This window comes from Electrophorus electricus, chromosome 26 (assembly GCF_041902795.1).
Source record: "Electrophorus electricus isolate QZ-2024a chromosome 26, ASM4190279v1, whole genome shotgun sequence".
Taxonomy (NCBI): domain Eukaryota; kingdom Metazoa; phylum Chordata; class Actinopteri; order Gymnotiformes; family Gymnotidae; genus Electrophorus; species Electrophorus electricus.
This window is the reverse complement of record NC_137522.1, coordinates 11,493,520-11,509,903: the sequence shown is the minus strand read 5'-3', so window position 1 is coordinate 11,509,903 and position 16,384 is coordinate 11,493,520. Positions and strand designations below refer to the sequence as shown.

Genomic DNA, 16,384 nt, shown 5'->3' with positions numbered 1-16,384 from the left:
ATGAACCAGAAATCAAGAAAAAAAAAAACATTACTATCAATCATTGGACAATCTTACTTATGGACTACATACCAATGGAAACCATGACATTCAACAAAACCTAGACAGCAGTCAATACGCTTTTACTTCAGCCATCAAAAGTATATACAAGAGACAACACTCAACACTCCATTTGACATATCTGAGGGTCTCTCAATGAATGCTCTCTTTTGTACATGCTAACAAACACACACACACACACACACACACACAGAGAGAACAGGGGAGATGGACATAGAGATCTATAGGACAGTGATTATTTTAAATAGTTTAATACACTCATTTGGGTATTTTTTCATTTTGTTTGTTTGTTTTTATTGATTTGTCTTATTATTAACTTTTATCTTTCCTACAGTCTTTGTTATTACTGTTGTTTTCCATCCCCTGGTGCTCCCTCCAGGGGATGGCCCCCATGGATCAAGGAGTTATATATTACTAATATCGAAGTTTCATTGCTCCTCCAAAGAGGATGTTTGGTTGAAGTGCACCACGTTAATTTGTCCCTGATTAAGATGTTAGCTGACACATTAGACATTTGTTGTGTGCAATCATACCTGACCTACTTGCAGTTATCTTAAAATCCTTTGGACACCAGCACAAAAAAAATATAAATATATAAAAAAATTAGGAATTGAGACACATTTGTCTTTGGTTCTTTATCAGTGCTCACTTGCTTTACAAAAAACAAAAAAACAAAAAAACAAAAAAAAAAACCCTTGCAGAAAAAAACTGACCTTTGAGATTACAGGAAAGCATTAAATCCAAAGGTAATGTATATTTGCATTAATAGGATTTACAGATCAATATGTGCATGACAAATAGTAAACATTTCATTATGTCAACTACACCTAGATTAACCTATGAAGATTCATTAAAAAGATAAAGTCAATTATATAAAGATTTAAGAATTATTAAGTTAATTATATTTCAAATAAAGGTACAAAGAGCTGTCAGGCATGTTGAACTTTCTAAACAGGATTTTAGCTTTAAATATCCTTTTACCCTTCTCTGTTGGTTTTCAGATGACTCTTTATGACTATTAAATAATTTTTCACTTTTGTTTTTCAGTTGGGCCCCTTAACCCTCAATTGCTCAAGATGTATTCAGTCATAATTGTAAGCCGTTTTGGAACAAACCGTCGATTAATTGCATTTGTCTGACACTGCATAGCATGACTTCTCAAGATCACTAAAATCAATTTTCAACCATTGGAATGTGTCACTGTGTCGACATTTATAGCTGGGCGAAAGGGCATTGATGAAAGAGTAGGATATGATCCTAAAACTGACAAAGTCTGAAGGTATCCAACTAAACGTAAGCAAACAGCTGGCAGGCACCACTTGATCTATTGCGTAACTTTATTATCAGCCATTCGATTTTGATCTCTGCAAGTCATTATGGCAGACTGATTTAAACGTAGGCTAAAGAAGCGAGACAAATCCACAGGTAAGAACAATCCACACAGGAGTTGTTCCACCGTCATAAATCCGCATGCTGCTCCAGTAGTTAACTATGTGACCCCATTCTGCTCCCCAGGCTAATGCTCCTTACCGCGAAGCCTAGTAGAAGTACACGTACTGTTTACAGTTTTACAACTTCTTGCCTAATCAGCAGTCCTATCCATATATAACACTCGCGATAACTGCTTGCAGTCTCTTTTCGGCCACTGCTTCCCCTGAGATCTAGCTGGTAGTATTAAATAGTCAAAATGTCCACAGCACAACCAATTTTCGCCCAGGGAGAGAACTGTAAACAAGGGTGGCATAACGCGAGCGCAGACTACAATGAGGCCGACACACATCTTGAAATTTTGGGGAAACCCGTTATGGAGCGTTGGGAGACTCCATACATGCACTCTCTTGCAACGGTTGCTGCATCTAAAGGTAAAACTGAAGAGGGTTTTAGCCTAATTCATGCTTTAGACTAAGATCACCAAGTTAAATAGCACCGACAGGTCTGATTAAACACTGGAGTATTTATGTTGATTGTAAATACGATACAAGACACAAAAAATCTAGAAACGGAACGTAAGCGAGTTGCGAGCGCTAAAGATGGCATATGTCACTGAGCAACGTTGGAAAAGTTCCGAGTAAAGCAGATTCGCTGATCTAAAACTAGTATATTTTCTGGATATGTTTGCATGTGGAGTCGTGTCGATCCTGAGATTTACACAGCGTACGTGGCTCTTTGGTCAAAAATGTTTTTAATAAATTCGGAGTTCATAGCATTACTCTTCCATGATCATGCAAGCACGTGTGTAAAAGGTGTCAACAGGTGCAAATATTTCTATAAAGTGGGTCATTGTTAGTACCCTAACCATGTACTCAATTAAAAGTTTTACCAAAATGAATCACGCTCATTTAAACCACAATTACCGCATATAAAAAAGCACGTCACAAACCAATGTAAAAACCTTTACAATCTTTTATTTATTTATATTAATTCATTGCGTTCTTACTCCGTAACCACTGCCCCCCAAATTGCGAAATGACCCTGCTATTCATTCCCAATAGCTGGTATATGTGACCCCTGTTTACGGTCACTTATGTATTTTTACTTATCTCTGAAATACCATTCTGTACAACTCTGGCACATGAAGGTCTGTAATGTTTGTCAAAATGGAGTGTTTTCAGATAACCTAAGTGAAATTTGTACTAATTGCATACTTGTGCTTTTGTAGGTGGCCGGGTCCTTGAGATTGGCTTTGGAATGGCCATAGCTGCCACCAAAATCGAATCCTTCCCAATCGAGGAACACTGGATTATTGAATGCAATGATGGAGTATTCCAGAGGCTGCAGGAATGGGCTAAGTCTCAGCCACACAAAGTGAGAACGATTATGTTGCCAATATCTAATTCATTTTTGAAACATTGTGTGAAACAAAAGCTTTAACTAGGTTCTTCTCACCATTACAGGTTGTTCCCCTTAAAGGCTTATGGGAAGATGTGGTGCAAACACTCTCCGACGGTCACTTTGATGGTTAGTCCGACATCTTTGTTACAGAGCATTTTCCCAAGCATCGACAGTAGCCTAAAAATATGCTATATATTATTTGTTGCTTTGTTACAGGAATTCTTTATGATACATATCCCTTGTCAGAAGAAACCTGGCATACCCACCAGTTTAACTTTATTAAGGTATGATGTTCATGCTGATTTTCTTCTTGCATGATATACCCCATAGATGGAGTGTATTTGGTATACCACATCATGCAACATTTTCTTCTTATAATTGCGTTGTAACGTGTCCTAGGCCCATGCCAAGAGGCTGCTCAAGCCTGGTGGCGTACTTACCTACTGCAACCTCACCTCCTGGGGTGAGCTACTGAAAAGTAAATATGACAACATCGACAAAATGTTCCAGGTGAGGGACTTTACCATAAATGCATTCAACTGTTAACTTTCATACACATCCCTGACATGAGGAAGAGAGTTAACCGTGATGGTCCACTAGAGCACGTGCTTGTTTTTCAGGAAACACAGGTGCCTCAGCTCCTGGAAGCTGGCTTCAAAAAGGAGAATATTAGCACCAGGCTGATGGACATTAGCCCACCAAATGAATGCAAATACTATGCCTTCAATAAAATGATCACACCAACTGTCCTTAAAGAATAAACTACAGATCCCTGCTGCCCTCATATGCCTTAAATTGGCTTTAGGAATGTTATCTGAACTATTTCAAGCTTTAATTGCACTATAAGGTGTATTTTATAGCAAAAACCTAACCCCTTATACAATTGTTTTTGTGGCGCTCATGACATTTAAATAAAGAATACAGATTGTGGAAGTACATTCTTCTTTAATGCATCTGAATGTTTTTTTTTCTAGCCACTATGCTTTTAATGGTAAAGAGAAACATGCTGTAGTCATGAATGTGTCAGTAACCAATGGCTTACATTACAGGTATATAATTTCTATTGGGGGGTTATGTTCATGCAATATCTCCATAATTCATCATGGCTGACTATAGCTCTACAAATGTCAAAGGTGCAATGTATGGAAGCAGGTAGATTTCTTTCATGTCCCTTGTTGCTATGAGCTACAAAGGTTTGTGTATGAACACCAACAGCTGTTATTTTATACCATCTGCTCTGTAACCTCATGGCATTTACACCTATATGTGGAAACAGTCACCGCCTTTTTATGAATCTAAAAAAGGGTCTACAGTGTCTGGAAGCTGCAGCAAGAAAATTAAGATTATTAAGAAGTTCATTTAACATTTGCAACTGACTCTTGAATATGTATTTTAAATGATTTTGTGTCAAATTGTAATACTAAAAATCCTAAACTTGGCAACTTAAGACTTACAAACTAAGGCAAAACATTGGCAAGAACCTTCTTTAATCTATGAAGGTAATTTAACTGCAAAATCACCAGGCATACATAAAGAAGATATATCCCATTAAGGTATGGTGGCATTAGTCAAATCCATTTTTCTACATTGTCTACTGGTATACTACATACCTTACACATATATATATATATTTTTTTTTAAAGGGTTAAACCTGTTTAAGAAAAACTTCATTCCAGCAAAGCACTGATACAATGGATGGTCCTTTATTGTAAATTAAACAGAGGAAGACAGAGTGGTCAGCCAAGGGCAACTCCATCTGACAGCCTTCCAAGTGCAACAAATGACCACCGTTAAATACAACCATTTACAACAGGAAGACACACATCACAATACTAACAGCTAGACACACCTCACTTGCGATACCAGAGTCTTAGTTTCTTTTCCTGCTTAATCTTTCTCTGTAACTGTAGAGTTCCGTATAGCAGGGCCTCGGCGGTTGGTGGGCAGCCTTGTAGAAAAATGGTAAGGAAAGAAAGAGTGAGAAAAGTCAGCTTTAGCCATTGTTTAAGCCAAGATTACTTCTCTGAAAATAAGCACTGAAACCTTTTTTAAAGAAGTGGCAGTGTCAGTAAAATTGTGGCAGGTTGAGTTTGGCTTATCTAGCCGTTGACGAAAGAGTATATTAGCATCCGCCACACGTTTTTTAGAGTACATACCTGGAACATATATGTCCACAGGAACAATTCTGTCGCAGCCTCTGACCACTGAGTATGAATAGTGGTAATAACCTCCACCATTAGCACAGCTACAAGAAAAGGAGACTTTAAAAATTTGTTCTGAAAAACAGCAAATGAAAATAATTCCAGCAGAGACAGATAGGGTGATTTATAAGTCAAAGGCTGGCATGCAATGTCATTTCCAAAACTGCCAATATTCCGTGTTTATCCTTAAACTTGTTAGGCTACAAATCCTAACTCAGCAATAAGGAGGAGTACTTGATTCTATTTGACAGCAAATCCAAATTGGATTTCATAGTCAGTCAATCAGCTTCTCCTCCTTTATTTGACAGAAGAACTGTGATCCAGCAAGCAAGTTCAAAAATGACAAGTATTAGAATTCCTAAAGAGGTACTAAAGTATTTTCACTTACCTTCCCATAGAAATGACATATTTGGGTTCAGGCATCTGATCATATACCTAGGGCAACAGTAAGATATTGCATGAACATGATTGGCTCTAAAGCATCCCAATACAATACATTTCTTTCTTTCTTTCTTTTTTTTTTTTAAAAAAAGGTATGCATTTTTTTTAAAAGTATGTACAATAATGGGAATAGCGGCAGCATTATTTATTTCCACAGGTATGGGGACAAAATAAAAAAAAAATACTCCTGTGGTGACAACAGGAAGAGGGATAGACTACAGTATTCCCGAGGGAATGGTAATAAAATGTGTCAACACCACAAGTACAAAATTCCCCATACTTCTCAGCAAAACATTCTCAGTTTCTGTACTGAGAAAGTTTGTCTGGCTCCAAGTTTTTTTATTTGTAGGACAAATGAAGTGTAAAAAGGAGGCTGTGATGAACTGAAAGGCATTTTAGCAAATCTTGCATCATCAATTATTAGAGGGCAGACTTTTAAGCAGGCATTTTCATTTTTCAGCAGAAAAGCGGTTGATCCCATTTTTGAATAAAATTGAATAATGCCAAAAGCGATGTTAGAAAACACTTTACAGTAATCAAAGTGGACGGTCAATGTCTGCCACTGACCTATAGATTTTATTTTGCCAAAGGTTAGGCTGTCTAGGGCAGGATAGTATTCCATCATCAGCTGAATATGTTGTCAGTGTTAGTTGCACACATATCACATACATACTTTTGATGCACAGGTGCTGCTTTGAACTAGTTCAATATTAATAACTACGTATTCATCTCATTTGTTGACAGTTTGAAATTTGTTCAAGACCAAATCTGGCAAATTGAGAAATTGTGCAAAACTGTGAATTATATTTGTATCCCACTCTATCATAAGAATGAACATACTGTTATAGTTTTAATGGTTATGCATCCAACCAAAATCATTTATATGAATAAAATGACATGTATGGACAGTAGTGAACATTGCCGTGGCTCATGTGAATGGAGTTGGGTGACGGGGATAAAGTGAACGAGAATGGGAAGAAAATGGTACTAGGTAATGTGGGTTTATGGGCTGGAGACGGAGTTAGGGATCTCAGGGATGAGTTGGGGTGGCGAAAGAATATCATCCCTGTGCAGCTCTGTCACACCATGCCATTTTAAGTCTTGGTTCTTTGTAGAATCGTCTCTAACGACACTATGCTATACCTTCCTCAAAGCTGGAGCCATCTTGTTTGTGAGTGTCCCAGCGACGATCATGACATCAGCCTGTCTAGGACTGGCTCTGAACACAACTCCAAAACGGTCCATGTCATAGCGGGGTGCAGCCATATGCATCATCTCCACAGCACAACACGCCAGGCCAAAGGTCATGGGCCAAAGAGAGCTCTACGCAGCAACAAAGACATATAAGCACCACAGAAGCAGCGAAGTTAAGTCAAACATCCGGTCATAGTCAGAAAGCCAGCACTGGGACTAGAAAATGAAAGCCAGTACGTACTCTGCGTGCCCAGTTGACTAGGTCATCAAGCTTGGTGATGACATATTCCCCTTTGCTGCTGACAGCTGAGGGTGGTTTGACTGCCGGAACAGTGCTCTTCTCTCTAACTGAAACCAGGCTGGAAACACAGTCACTGTTACAGCTCACAAGGCTCCTGAAACAGGCATCTACAGGGTTCGTATGTGGTGTTGTTATTGAACAAGTGGGACTAAACTATATTTATAAATGTTAGAAATATTACTATAATCATTGTATTAGAAATAGTTCTTTGTTTTGATTTTACAGAATATACACTTCATTTGCTGTACCGAGTTGCATGACAAACCACAACTACAATATCAAAATCATTATATGGTTAATTCATTACATTTTAAACCATGCTGTGAAGCAGTACCTTGAACTGTCTACAACTATAAGATCATATCTTATCCACTTTTTCCAGCTTGTAAAACTTTGACGTGCACACAGTGAAAATGTTGTCAAGTATCATGACATTGCATTGACATATCTCCCACCTGCTTTCCCCATACCTTTTAGTTTCTTCATCCTTTGTGTTGTTAAGCACAGTCTTTTTCTGAGCAACAAATGATGAAATGGGTCTGCAATGTAAACTAATATTTGATTAATCTGACATCATAATTTTAAGTCCAACAGTGTTATCCCATTGAGTAGCCTATGGCTACCATCTGACACTGAATATTATCTGCAGTGTACTTGTTACATTTTTTCTTCTATAGATTCTCCCTGATGTTTGTGATGCTAAATTACTGCTCACAGCTTTTATGTACATGACATTCAAGACAAGTTAAAGCAAATCATAGTCTGTGAATGCGGATATAAAGCTGATGGAGGATTACTTTCTTGCTCTTTTTCCATTTAAGAGAAATCTTACCTTAGTGTAAGAGAGCCAAGAGTGGCAAGGCGAGGACCTGAAACAGAGGGAATATGGCAGTTATCAACAACCAGCTGGATGTCAGCAAATGCGTATCAGCTATACATCGATCCATGCTATGAAACCATGCTAGCTACTTCGGTTGACTATAAAAACAATCAAACTTGTTAGCAATGCTTTTTGTATTTCATTCAGGAGTAACTAAATTACTGGAATTTAGTATGTATAAACCATTGGTTACCTAGTTTTTAGTAGTGTTTAGTAGTCAACTAGCTAACGTTAGCTATCCAAACTAGGTGGATAGAAAGCCACAGTTATCAGAAATACAGCTAGCTAGCTATCAAGTCAATAGCTACATTAGACCTAACATATAAATAAAAAAGAGCAGGAGTCGTCCTATGTCAAGTACGAATCAAACATTATTATTGGTTTTGGGTGGCAAGCTAACTATCTATCTGATATTTAGGTTACGCTGCAGCTACCTTAACGTTCTTCCCAATGTAGTTAGCCTTGCTAGCCTTTGACTGTCTAACAAGGTCAGTGAACAAAATCCTTAATAACACGACACGCTGAAACTAACCGACACCCGGACTACATACATTTATGCAAAATAATGGTTATTTCTATTAGACACAAATCAGGAAAAATTAATGTAACTGCATTTCTGATACAATAAACATATTGAATTCTATTCTGACAAAACTCACCAACCAACGCCGCCATTTTTGCATACTACTACTTCCGTTGCTTGCTGTTGCTTATTTTTCGTAGTTGTTTGACTGGAATAGAGCACCATCTACTGTACAAGGCTGCACATTGTACATTGTTGAAACAAACAACATGCGTTGGTAAAGCCCGCAAACAAGCCAAGTCCACAATGTGGCAATCGTTGTGCTCACTCTTGACCTTTTGCGCAATTATTCTGAAGGTCTTCATAGCGAGTTTACCTACATTCGCGCAATTTCCAATGCCAACTGCTAGTAAGGTTTTACTCTAAGTTAAGAATATTTTTTGAACAGCCGAAATTACCATTACCAAATAATAAAATTATTTCCAGTCATGGTCTAACTACAATTTTGAATATTTCTACATTTCTTACTACAGTACACTGCAGTTACTCACCTGTAATCTTATTCAGTGTGCGCGCACACGTTTTGTTCCGATAAGGGATCCAAAATCTACTGGATAAGGACTACTGATTAAGACTTAGTTCTGATTGATTTCTCCCAGACTAAGACAGGCAGCCAGCCAGTTGGGCACTTTCTGAACAGTGAGAAAATATGATCCAATCACAAGCACAAAAAAGTTTATTATTTTTAGGTTTGGAAAGGCATTTTAAAATTATGTACTTAAAACACAGTGTGGTAATGAATTATACATTAAAGTGTCTTGTTAAAAAGCAGCAAAAATAAGTAGCTAAATTATTCATTCATATAACACAAAAAGATTTTTTCCCATTATTTACCCAATATATACAATATACTCCACTTGCCTCCCCCGATAGAAGGCAAATTGGTGGTTGCTCACTTCAGAGTAATCATCAACATATGAGCTGATTTTATGGCAAATGGCATTCAATTTTCAGCTTTCAAAATGTGGCAGTATGATGCCTTTAGGTATTTGTATGTTTCAGGACATTGCAGAGAAACTACAAAGTTAGCCATTTTGTTATAACAAGTGACTTATGCATGTTAGATTAAAGGAATAATTATATTGACTTGCTTCATGGCTGCTTAGAAGGCACATTACATCAGTTCCATGTCATCTGGTAAAGTGGCTGCTTCTCCAAACTGCCCAGAATTATATACTAAGGTTAAATCATGCCTAATGCCTGAATGACAGCTCTTTAGACACAAAGTAAAACTGACTACATCCTCTTCAAGTGAGGTAAAATGAGGAATGGATTAACACAGGTGCTTTGCACCTCAAGACCTACAGTTGTATTTACATGTTAAATACACACACACACACACACACACACACACACACACACACACACACACACACACACACACACACACACACACACACACACACACACACACACACACACACACACACACACACACACACACACACGACTTTAGTCTTCTGAGAGGAGCCTGTGAAAAGGATCTGTTCGTCTCTTGAGCACAGTCCTGAAGTCATCCTAAACAAACAAAACAACTTGGAGATTACAAAACAAACAAACACTGTGCTTTAATAGTGCTTTAAAAAAATTGTGATTTAAAAAACTGCCACCATATTAAATGGTATAACCATCTAATTCATAACAAAAATGTATCATTACTTGGCATTCTCGACCATTTTTAATAATGTAAGATATTAAAAATGTTAGTGGAGAAGAATGTGAATGTTCACCAGTTTAAAAGGATAAAAAAAAAGACTACCTTGGTGTTGAGTGCTCACTTTATTTACTTACAGCATTAAATTGCTCTTGAGTGCACAGCATGCTGTTCAGCCCCAAAAGAACAGAGGCAGAGAGAAAACTTACTGCTTGAACTAGCTTCTCCAGGTAAGGGATGAGTCTCTGGAGCTCCTTGTCTTCTTGGTCCCCACACCAGCTCTTTATTGGAATCATGTTCGTCAACTGGAACAAAGTAAATGTCATTACCACAAGAATATTCTCCTAAGCTACCCCCAACACTTTAATAAAATGGTTTGTTATTTATCAATTTGAAATGGGTATTGTTTAACAACATAAAAACAATGGCATACATGGTATGGGAAAGTATGGGGTGCGTTGTCCAGAATCACTGTCTTTGAAAGGTCTCTTTCCAGAACAGCCAAGTCTTTAATGTAGTGTCCATGCACACACGCACAATCATCCTGATACAAACGGTATCTTAAAAAAATCAATTAGGCAAGTAAATGTACAGTGATATTATAGGTCACAGTAATTCATACAGAGAAACATTAAAGAATCTTACCTAAATAGTTTTTTCTTTGGGTCCAATATGCCCACAATCATTTCTGCATATTCCTTTTTAGCAGATGTGTAAACAAACATCTACCAAACATGACAGTAAACAAACAAAAATACCCCACAAACAAAATTAGCCCCACAAACAAAATTTTCTACATAATATGTGCAGACATGTGAGGGTGAGAAAAAGTTTTAAGAAACTATTATAAACTTAACGGGCACAGAGAGGCAGTTAAGCAGACTGGTTCTTATTCCACTGTGACCAATAGTGTGATGAGCAGCAAGCATGTAATGTGCAAACTGGAATAAAAAATGCAAAAACAATCCCACACTGCACTCAGATTCACTTGTCTGGCCATGCTTTTTAGTCAACTCATTTTACCTCAAAATGTTTTGCCATGGATTGCAGAAACTCCTTCACATATGGCCTGAGAACAACATACACCTGTGATTTAAAAGGCAGAAAATAAGCAAGTCATGTGCTGAAAAACTGATTCACTTGTTTAAATGAGCATTCCTGTCCAACCACTCATACATACACAGGGATAATGGTATGGATTGCAAATTGTTAGAGGAAAGGAAAATAAGGCCATGGCTTCCTGACCTTGTATTCTTGATCCTGAAAGCATGTGTTGAATGTGTACTCTGCATCATCAATCATACTGAGTGAGCTGAACACGAGTGTTTCATCCTAAGAAAAAAGCAAGCATTATCCAGATATAATTTATAAATACTAAAGATGACACACATGCACTCACACTTACCAAGTCCAGCACCATAGTAGCTGCAGGGGTGCTTCTCGTCTTTGGTGGTATGTCCTGAAGTGCAGTGGCTGGTCTTGAGTGTTGGGATTGATTAGGAATGTTTTTAATGAATGTGCACCTGCAGGGACATTCAAATGGGGGTGGGGTGTTTAAATTAGTCCAGGCTTAAAAACATGGAAGGTAATACTATATATTGTCTGAGAATAGTAGTCAGAGGTGGTAAAAGCTGGGGAAGCAGTAGAGAACATAGGACCATCATGACCCTACTCTGTACAGGCTGCTGAGGAAAACGTATGACAGACTCACGGGCTGAATGCCTTGTCATTCTCTTTGTCTTTGGAGAGAGGGCTGGTGGTGCTGTAGCCGAACACACACTGCTCAGGACTGAAAACTGCACCAGTGATGGAGTACTTGCCTGTGGAAAAGAATTACTTCAGTTATTCTTCAGTGCTGCTAAATATTCCAACAGCAGATATTTTCAGCACAGGACATAGCCCATTAAGGTTGTACAATACTTCATTTGTTAATTTATTCAATATTGGATCAGTAGTACTAATAGTGCAGTAATATGCAAGTGAACCCTCTGGCAAATCATTGCTTATTGTGGACTGTGAAAACACAGACCACTCAGACATTATGTGATGATGGGTGGCTACATCATCATCACTGGGTTATGTCCTTGAAAACAGGCTAAGTTTACTATTACTATTATGCAAAGTGATTATTTTATTATCTAGAAATATCCTTGTATATCCTGTGATTTTATTTAATTATTCACTGTAAATTGTTATGTTCTGATTTAATTTAACTCGTGTTTATTTAAGATAACACTTACAAAGCTTTAGTGGCAAGTTTAACAGCTTTTTCTGAACTAAAACAGCTCATGATACAGTGTATAGATGGTTCACTCCTGTAACCATTTAAATTAAGATCCCACTGAAGTTATGCAACTTCCTCAGATGACCTACAGATGAACAATTATTAATCTTATCCTTATCTGCTCCCCAGAGGGGTCTCTGGGGAAAGTGCACATCCAGGAGCACACAACTCTGGGATTAGAACAGTCCATCTCATAGGAGGGAGACTGCACCGAGATTACACAGAGAAGCAGAACTGTTTTGAAGTTTATAAAGCTTGGTAATAAGAATAATGAGTACTACTGTATGTTTTGCTTAATGGCCGAACACTTTTTTTTTTTGTTAGCAAGTCAAATGAAATGCACACCGGAATGAGTGCAAGAAAGGTTTTGTTTTTTTTTTTGGTCTTTTCTGTCTGTGTCCCAGTGAGCCCATGGGTTGGTACAAAGGAGTTTTGCTTCATCAACTTCAAACTAAAATAAAATTTAAAAGTTTTACAAGAAAGACCTTTCATTCCTATCACCACCCATTACCCACTTCATGATGACATCATGATGCATTCCATGCAAGTTTTGTAAAGGTTTTGATGAAGTTCAACATTTGGGAACCTTCCCAAAAAGTTAACAATTTTGGCCAAAATAACACCAGCCCATCTTCAACCACATCATATCAAGGTTTCACCAGTGTATTTTGAAATATAGGCTTGGGCAATAGTCATTTTTTAAATATCAGAAAATTATATGATTGTGTTTAAAAAATTAAAACTAATACACTTAAAAATAAATAATAAATCAGCATTTCAAATTTTGGCCACATATAGGACTGTGAGGCCTGCTGTTTTGCTGAAGGCCAACTTCCTAAATATGTTTCACTGAAGGATAAAGCCCATCATTACAAGCAATTACATATTGGTTGAGTAGATAGATTTTAACTACATAATGTTTACATATAGTGGTTTTAACTACATATTGGTTAAAAGTGTATTGAATAGGCTAAGGCTGAACCATATCTGTAATACAGTAGCCATCGGGGTATGTTGGGTTGGTGGCGTCTTTGTTTTGCTGCTAATCTCCCCTCAGCATAACCAAGCAATTAGCAATGTAATTGCAATACGACATTTTGGCCAATATTTTACAGTGCAATAGTCCACTGACTGGGACTGTTTCAGATGGATCATCAGTGCCATCAAGAAGGTACACATTAGCTAACAGCAACAACAGGAAGGCATGCCCTTCTACCTTGCAACAATAAGAGCAAGACCACATAATGCAGTTGCTTAGATCATGTGATTTGAAACTATATATGTATTGCTACTACAGATAAACTGTAGTTCAACAGTAATTTTATTTAAATGAACTACAATTTGCCTTCAATTACACCATCACCACCACACTCATGTTTTGGTGCCCTTCATTTTTACCCAGTTTCAACCCTTTGAACACAACACAGGTGTTGATTTAATCAATAATTCTTTTAACTACTTTTAATTACTCCTTTATACTACAATAGTGACCACACATAGTAAGTTAAAGATGCAATGCCAGGTTGCTAGGCCACATCTTTGACTACTCACGGTCGTTGGTGGGTGTGAGAAAGCGTACTACAGGAGAGTACAGGCTCCGTGCTGCAGGGTTCACTGACGAATGCCTCTCCCGGAGCTGGCGGACCGGTGTCTTGAAATCAAACTCGGCTGAATCAAAAGCACAAGTCAACAAAAAAACCTCTGAAAGCTTCATAGCCATAAATTCAACAAACCAACCAAAGGTTAAGGCTGAAATAGCAACCCTGAGACAAATCATGGCCATTACACAGTCAGTGTGAAAAATAAAAACCTTTCAGATGATAACCTTTTACCATTTAATATTTCAAACCATCGTTTTTGGGTTTTTTTTACCTTTGCATTCTTTGACTGATAGAGCCCTCTTCCTTCCACGTTTCCGTGTACGTTTAGCTGGAGTTGGGAAAGCATCACAGTACAAATTGGAGCAGTCTTGTAAAACCTCTTGTGATTCCTAAATTCATCAGAAAGACACACAGAATTAATAAGATGAGTTAAAAGTCTATTCACCATGACTGAACCAAGCAGATTAATGATATTCCCTTCTTTACCTAGGTTTTTAAGGGAAATTAAATTATTACCAGCTTTATTTAACCAGGAAAATTCTCGCTGAGATGAAACATATCTTTTACAGACGTGTCATGGCCAAGGTGAGATGCTACAAAATCAAATCAAATACAGGTAGGAAGGAGCAAATCTAGATAGCTAACCTAGCTAGCATCTTAACAGTAACAAAACACAAAGATAGATTAGTCTGTTTCAGTGAAGAGATAACCCTATATAACGCTAGATAATGTAACCTAGCTAACTAGGTTAGCAATGTCCGATTTAGCTAGCTACAACTTTAATTTGTGATCCAAGTAACAGCTAGCAAAACAGGCATGGTAACCAAGCTAACCTAGCTGGCTAAAACCGCTAACGCTACAAAAGCAAGATAATAATAGTAATCTTAGTAAACTAGGTTATTATTATTATTAATAATAATAATAATAATAATAATAATAATATCACCTACTTACTAACGTTATATTACAATTAATGTGGATAGATAGTTAAGATAGCTAGCCAGCCATCAGTTATCTTTAATATCTAATGATCTGCTAGACAGCTAGCAACCAGTTAGGTATGGATTAGAAAGAAAACCAAAAATTAGAATGAACCAAGTATTCCAGAGTCACGGGAGGATTTGCGAGCGTTAGTATTTTTGCAATCGTTAGCTAGCTATTAAACCATCAATTTACCTCAGAACAACTACTTTCTGTACGCGACACTCGATTCAAATCCAGCTGCCGACGACACGAAGTATTTGGTTGAGTTGACGGGGAGTCAAGAGAAGTAATTCTTGATCGAAGTCTCATGTTCACGTAGTTTATTAACTTTAGCTAACGAATAATAAAAGATGTTGGCTGAAAGAAAGAACTTAAAAACTCTAGCTACGGTTCCAGTGTTATACCATGAATGCCCAGGCGCAAGCACCATGGTTTCAAACTGTTACTTAAATCTGCCGCTAGGGTATCGGCGGTCAGAGTACCACCGTAACGGTTTAATTTAATGGGCGTTGCTCCCAAATGATCGAGAACAACGAGAAACACGAATCCCGTTGGAAATTCTCTCTAATCTCAGTTAAAGTAAAATACAACTGTATATGAAACCTAACCAAGTAATCAGAGGGAAACCAGAGGAAAAACAACCGAGTTCAACTATCAGCATGGCATATAATGGTTCAAAGAGCTAAGTCCTTAGAAGCCACTGCTGCCCTCTAGTGGTTTACCTTATCTGGCCCACAAAGCCGTATGACACGGAGACAAGCTCGCTCCGGTTAAACACCCGATATTTGGCTAAAAAATATAGGAAACATGTTTTGATAATTCAAAATAAGAGAAATAAATATATTAGTTAATATGAGCAAGCCATGACGTCTAGCATTACTGTATGACAAGTTTTCAACTGTACTCTCTGTGGGGCCCAAGGTGGTGTATATGTTGAAGGGCTAAGGGACATCACTGGTCAGCTTATGCTGTATTTGTCAAGGGGTCTGAGATTCGCACACGGTCAGTTGCACTGTATTCGGTAAAAGGGCCTGAGAGGCCCTAATGATCAGCTCATACTGTATTTGCAACGATGCCTGAGCTTCTCTGTGGGTTTGTTTAACAAAAACCTGTTATCCTTAGTCTTGCAGACTTTTAATTTTTTTTTTTAAATGCTGGGAATAGGCTAATACGATACCATGACAAATGACAATTAGCCTAATTCTTTTGTAACTTCCATTTTTTATTTGTATAACAGTTGATCAACCAGACCTTTTATGATAGTTTTTCTTTTTTACAGTTAAAATGATGATGGGTAGCAAGTGATAATTGAACAAGTAATAAAAAAAAATGTAAACTTCTTAAAAAAACTAACAAAAAAAACCAACCA

The 16,384-nt window shown here is 37.6% G+C and overlaps 3 protein-coding genes across 4 annotated transcripts; 1 reads left to right on the top strand and 2 right to left on the bottom strand.

Annotated features, from left to right (window-relative positions):
• Positions 1 to 1,686: 1,686 nt before the first annotated feature.
• On the top strand, positions 1,687 to 3,830 carry gamt (guanidinoacetate N-methyltransferase). Its single transcript, XM_027005534.3, has 6 exons — positions 1,687 to 1,922; positions 2,720 to 2,865; positions 2,955 to 3,018; positions 3,109 to 3,176; positions 3,292 to 3,402; positions 3,513 to 3,830. Exons 1-6 carry the CDS (start codon positions 1,748 to 1,750, stop codon positions 3,651 to 3,653), a joined length of 705 nt encoding a protein of 234 aa, XP_026861335.1. The 5' UTR covers positions 1,687 to 1,747; the 3' UTR covers positions 3,654 to 3,830.
• A 749-nt stretch (positions 3,831 to 4,579) lies between these two features.
• On the bottom strand, positions 4,580 to 8,665 carry ndufs7 (NADH:ubiquinone oxidoreductase core subunit S7). 2 transcript variants are annotated; one of them, XM_081708471.1, is made up of 8 exons: positions 8,569 to 8,665; positions 7,862 to 7,898; positions 7,485 to 7,568; positions 6,970 to 7,087; positions 6,678 to 6,857; positions 5,482 to 5,528; positions 5,049 to 5,137; positions 4,580 to 4,840 (listed from the first exon to the last, which is right to left on the bottom strand). In XM_081708471.1, the coding sequence occupies exons 1-8, from the start codon at positions 8,582 to 8,584 to the stop codon at positions 4,743 to 4,745; spliced, it is 669 nt and encodes a 222-aa protein (XP_081564597.1). In that variant the 5' UTR covers positions 8,585 to 8,665; the 3' UTR covers positions 4,580 to 4,742. The 2 variants fall into 2 exon arrangements, with proteins under 2 accessions (XP_081564597.1, XP_026861334.2); XM_027005533.3 differs by having other exon boundaries at positions 7,500 to 7,568; positions 8,569 to 8,663.
• Positions 8,666 to 9,817: 1,152 nt separating this feature from the next.
• ctdspl3 (CTD (carboxy-terminal domain, RNA polymerase II, polypeptide A) small phosphatase like 3) lies at positions 9,818 to 15,683 on the bottom strand. Its single transcript, XM_027005507.3, has 11 exons — positions 15,208 to 15,683; positions 14,303 to 14,420; positions 13,982 to 14,098; positions 11,858 to 11,966; positions 11,552 to 11,669; positions 11,392 to 11,478; positions 11,170 to 11,232; positions 10,792 to 10,871; positions 10,580 to 10,706; positions 10,356 to 10,451; positions 9,818 to 10,010 (listed from the first exon to the last, which is right to left on the bottom strand). Exons 1-11 carry the CDS (start codon positions 15,322 to 15,324, stop codon positions 9,945 to 9,947), a joined length of 1,098 nt encoding a protein of 365 aa, XP_026861308.2. The 5' UTR covers positions 15,325 to 15,683; the 3' UTR covers positions 9,818 to 9,944.
• Positions 15,684 to 16,384: the final 701 nt, after the last annotated feature.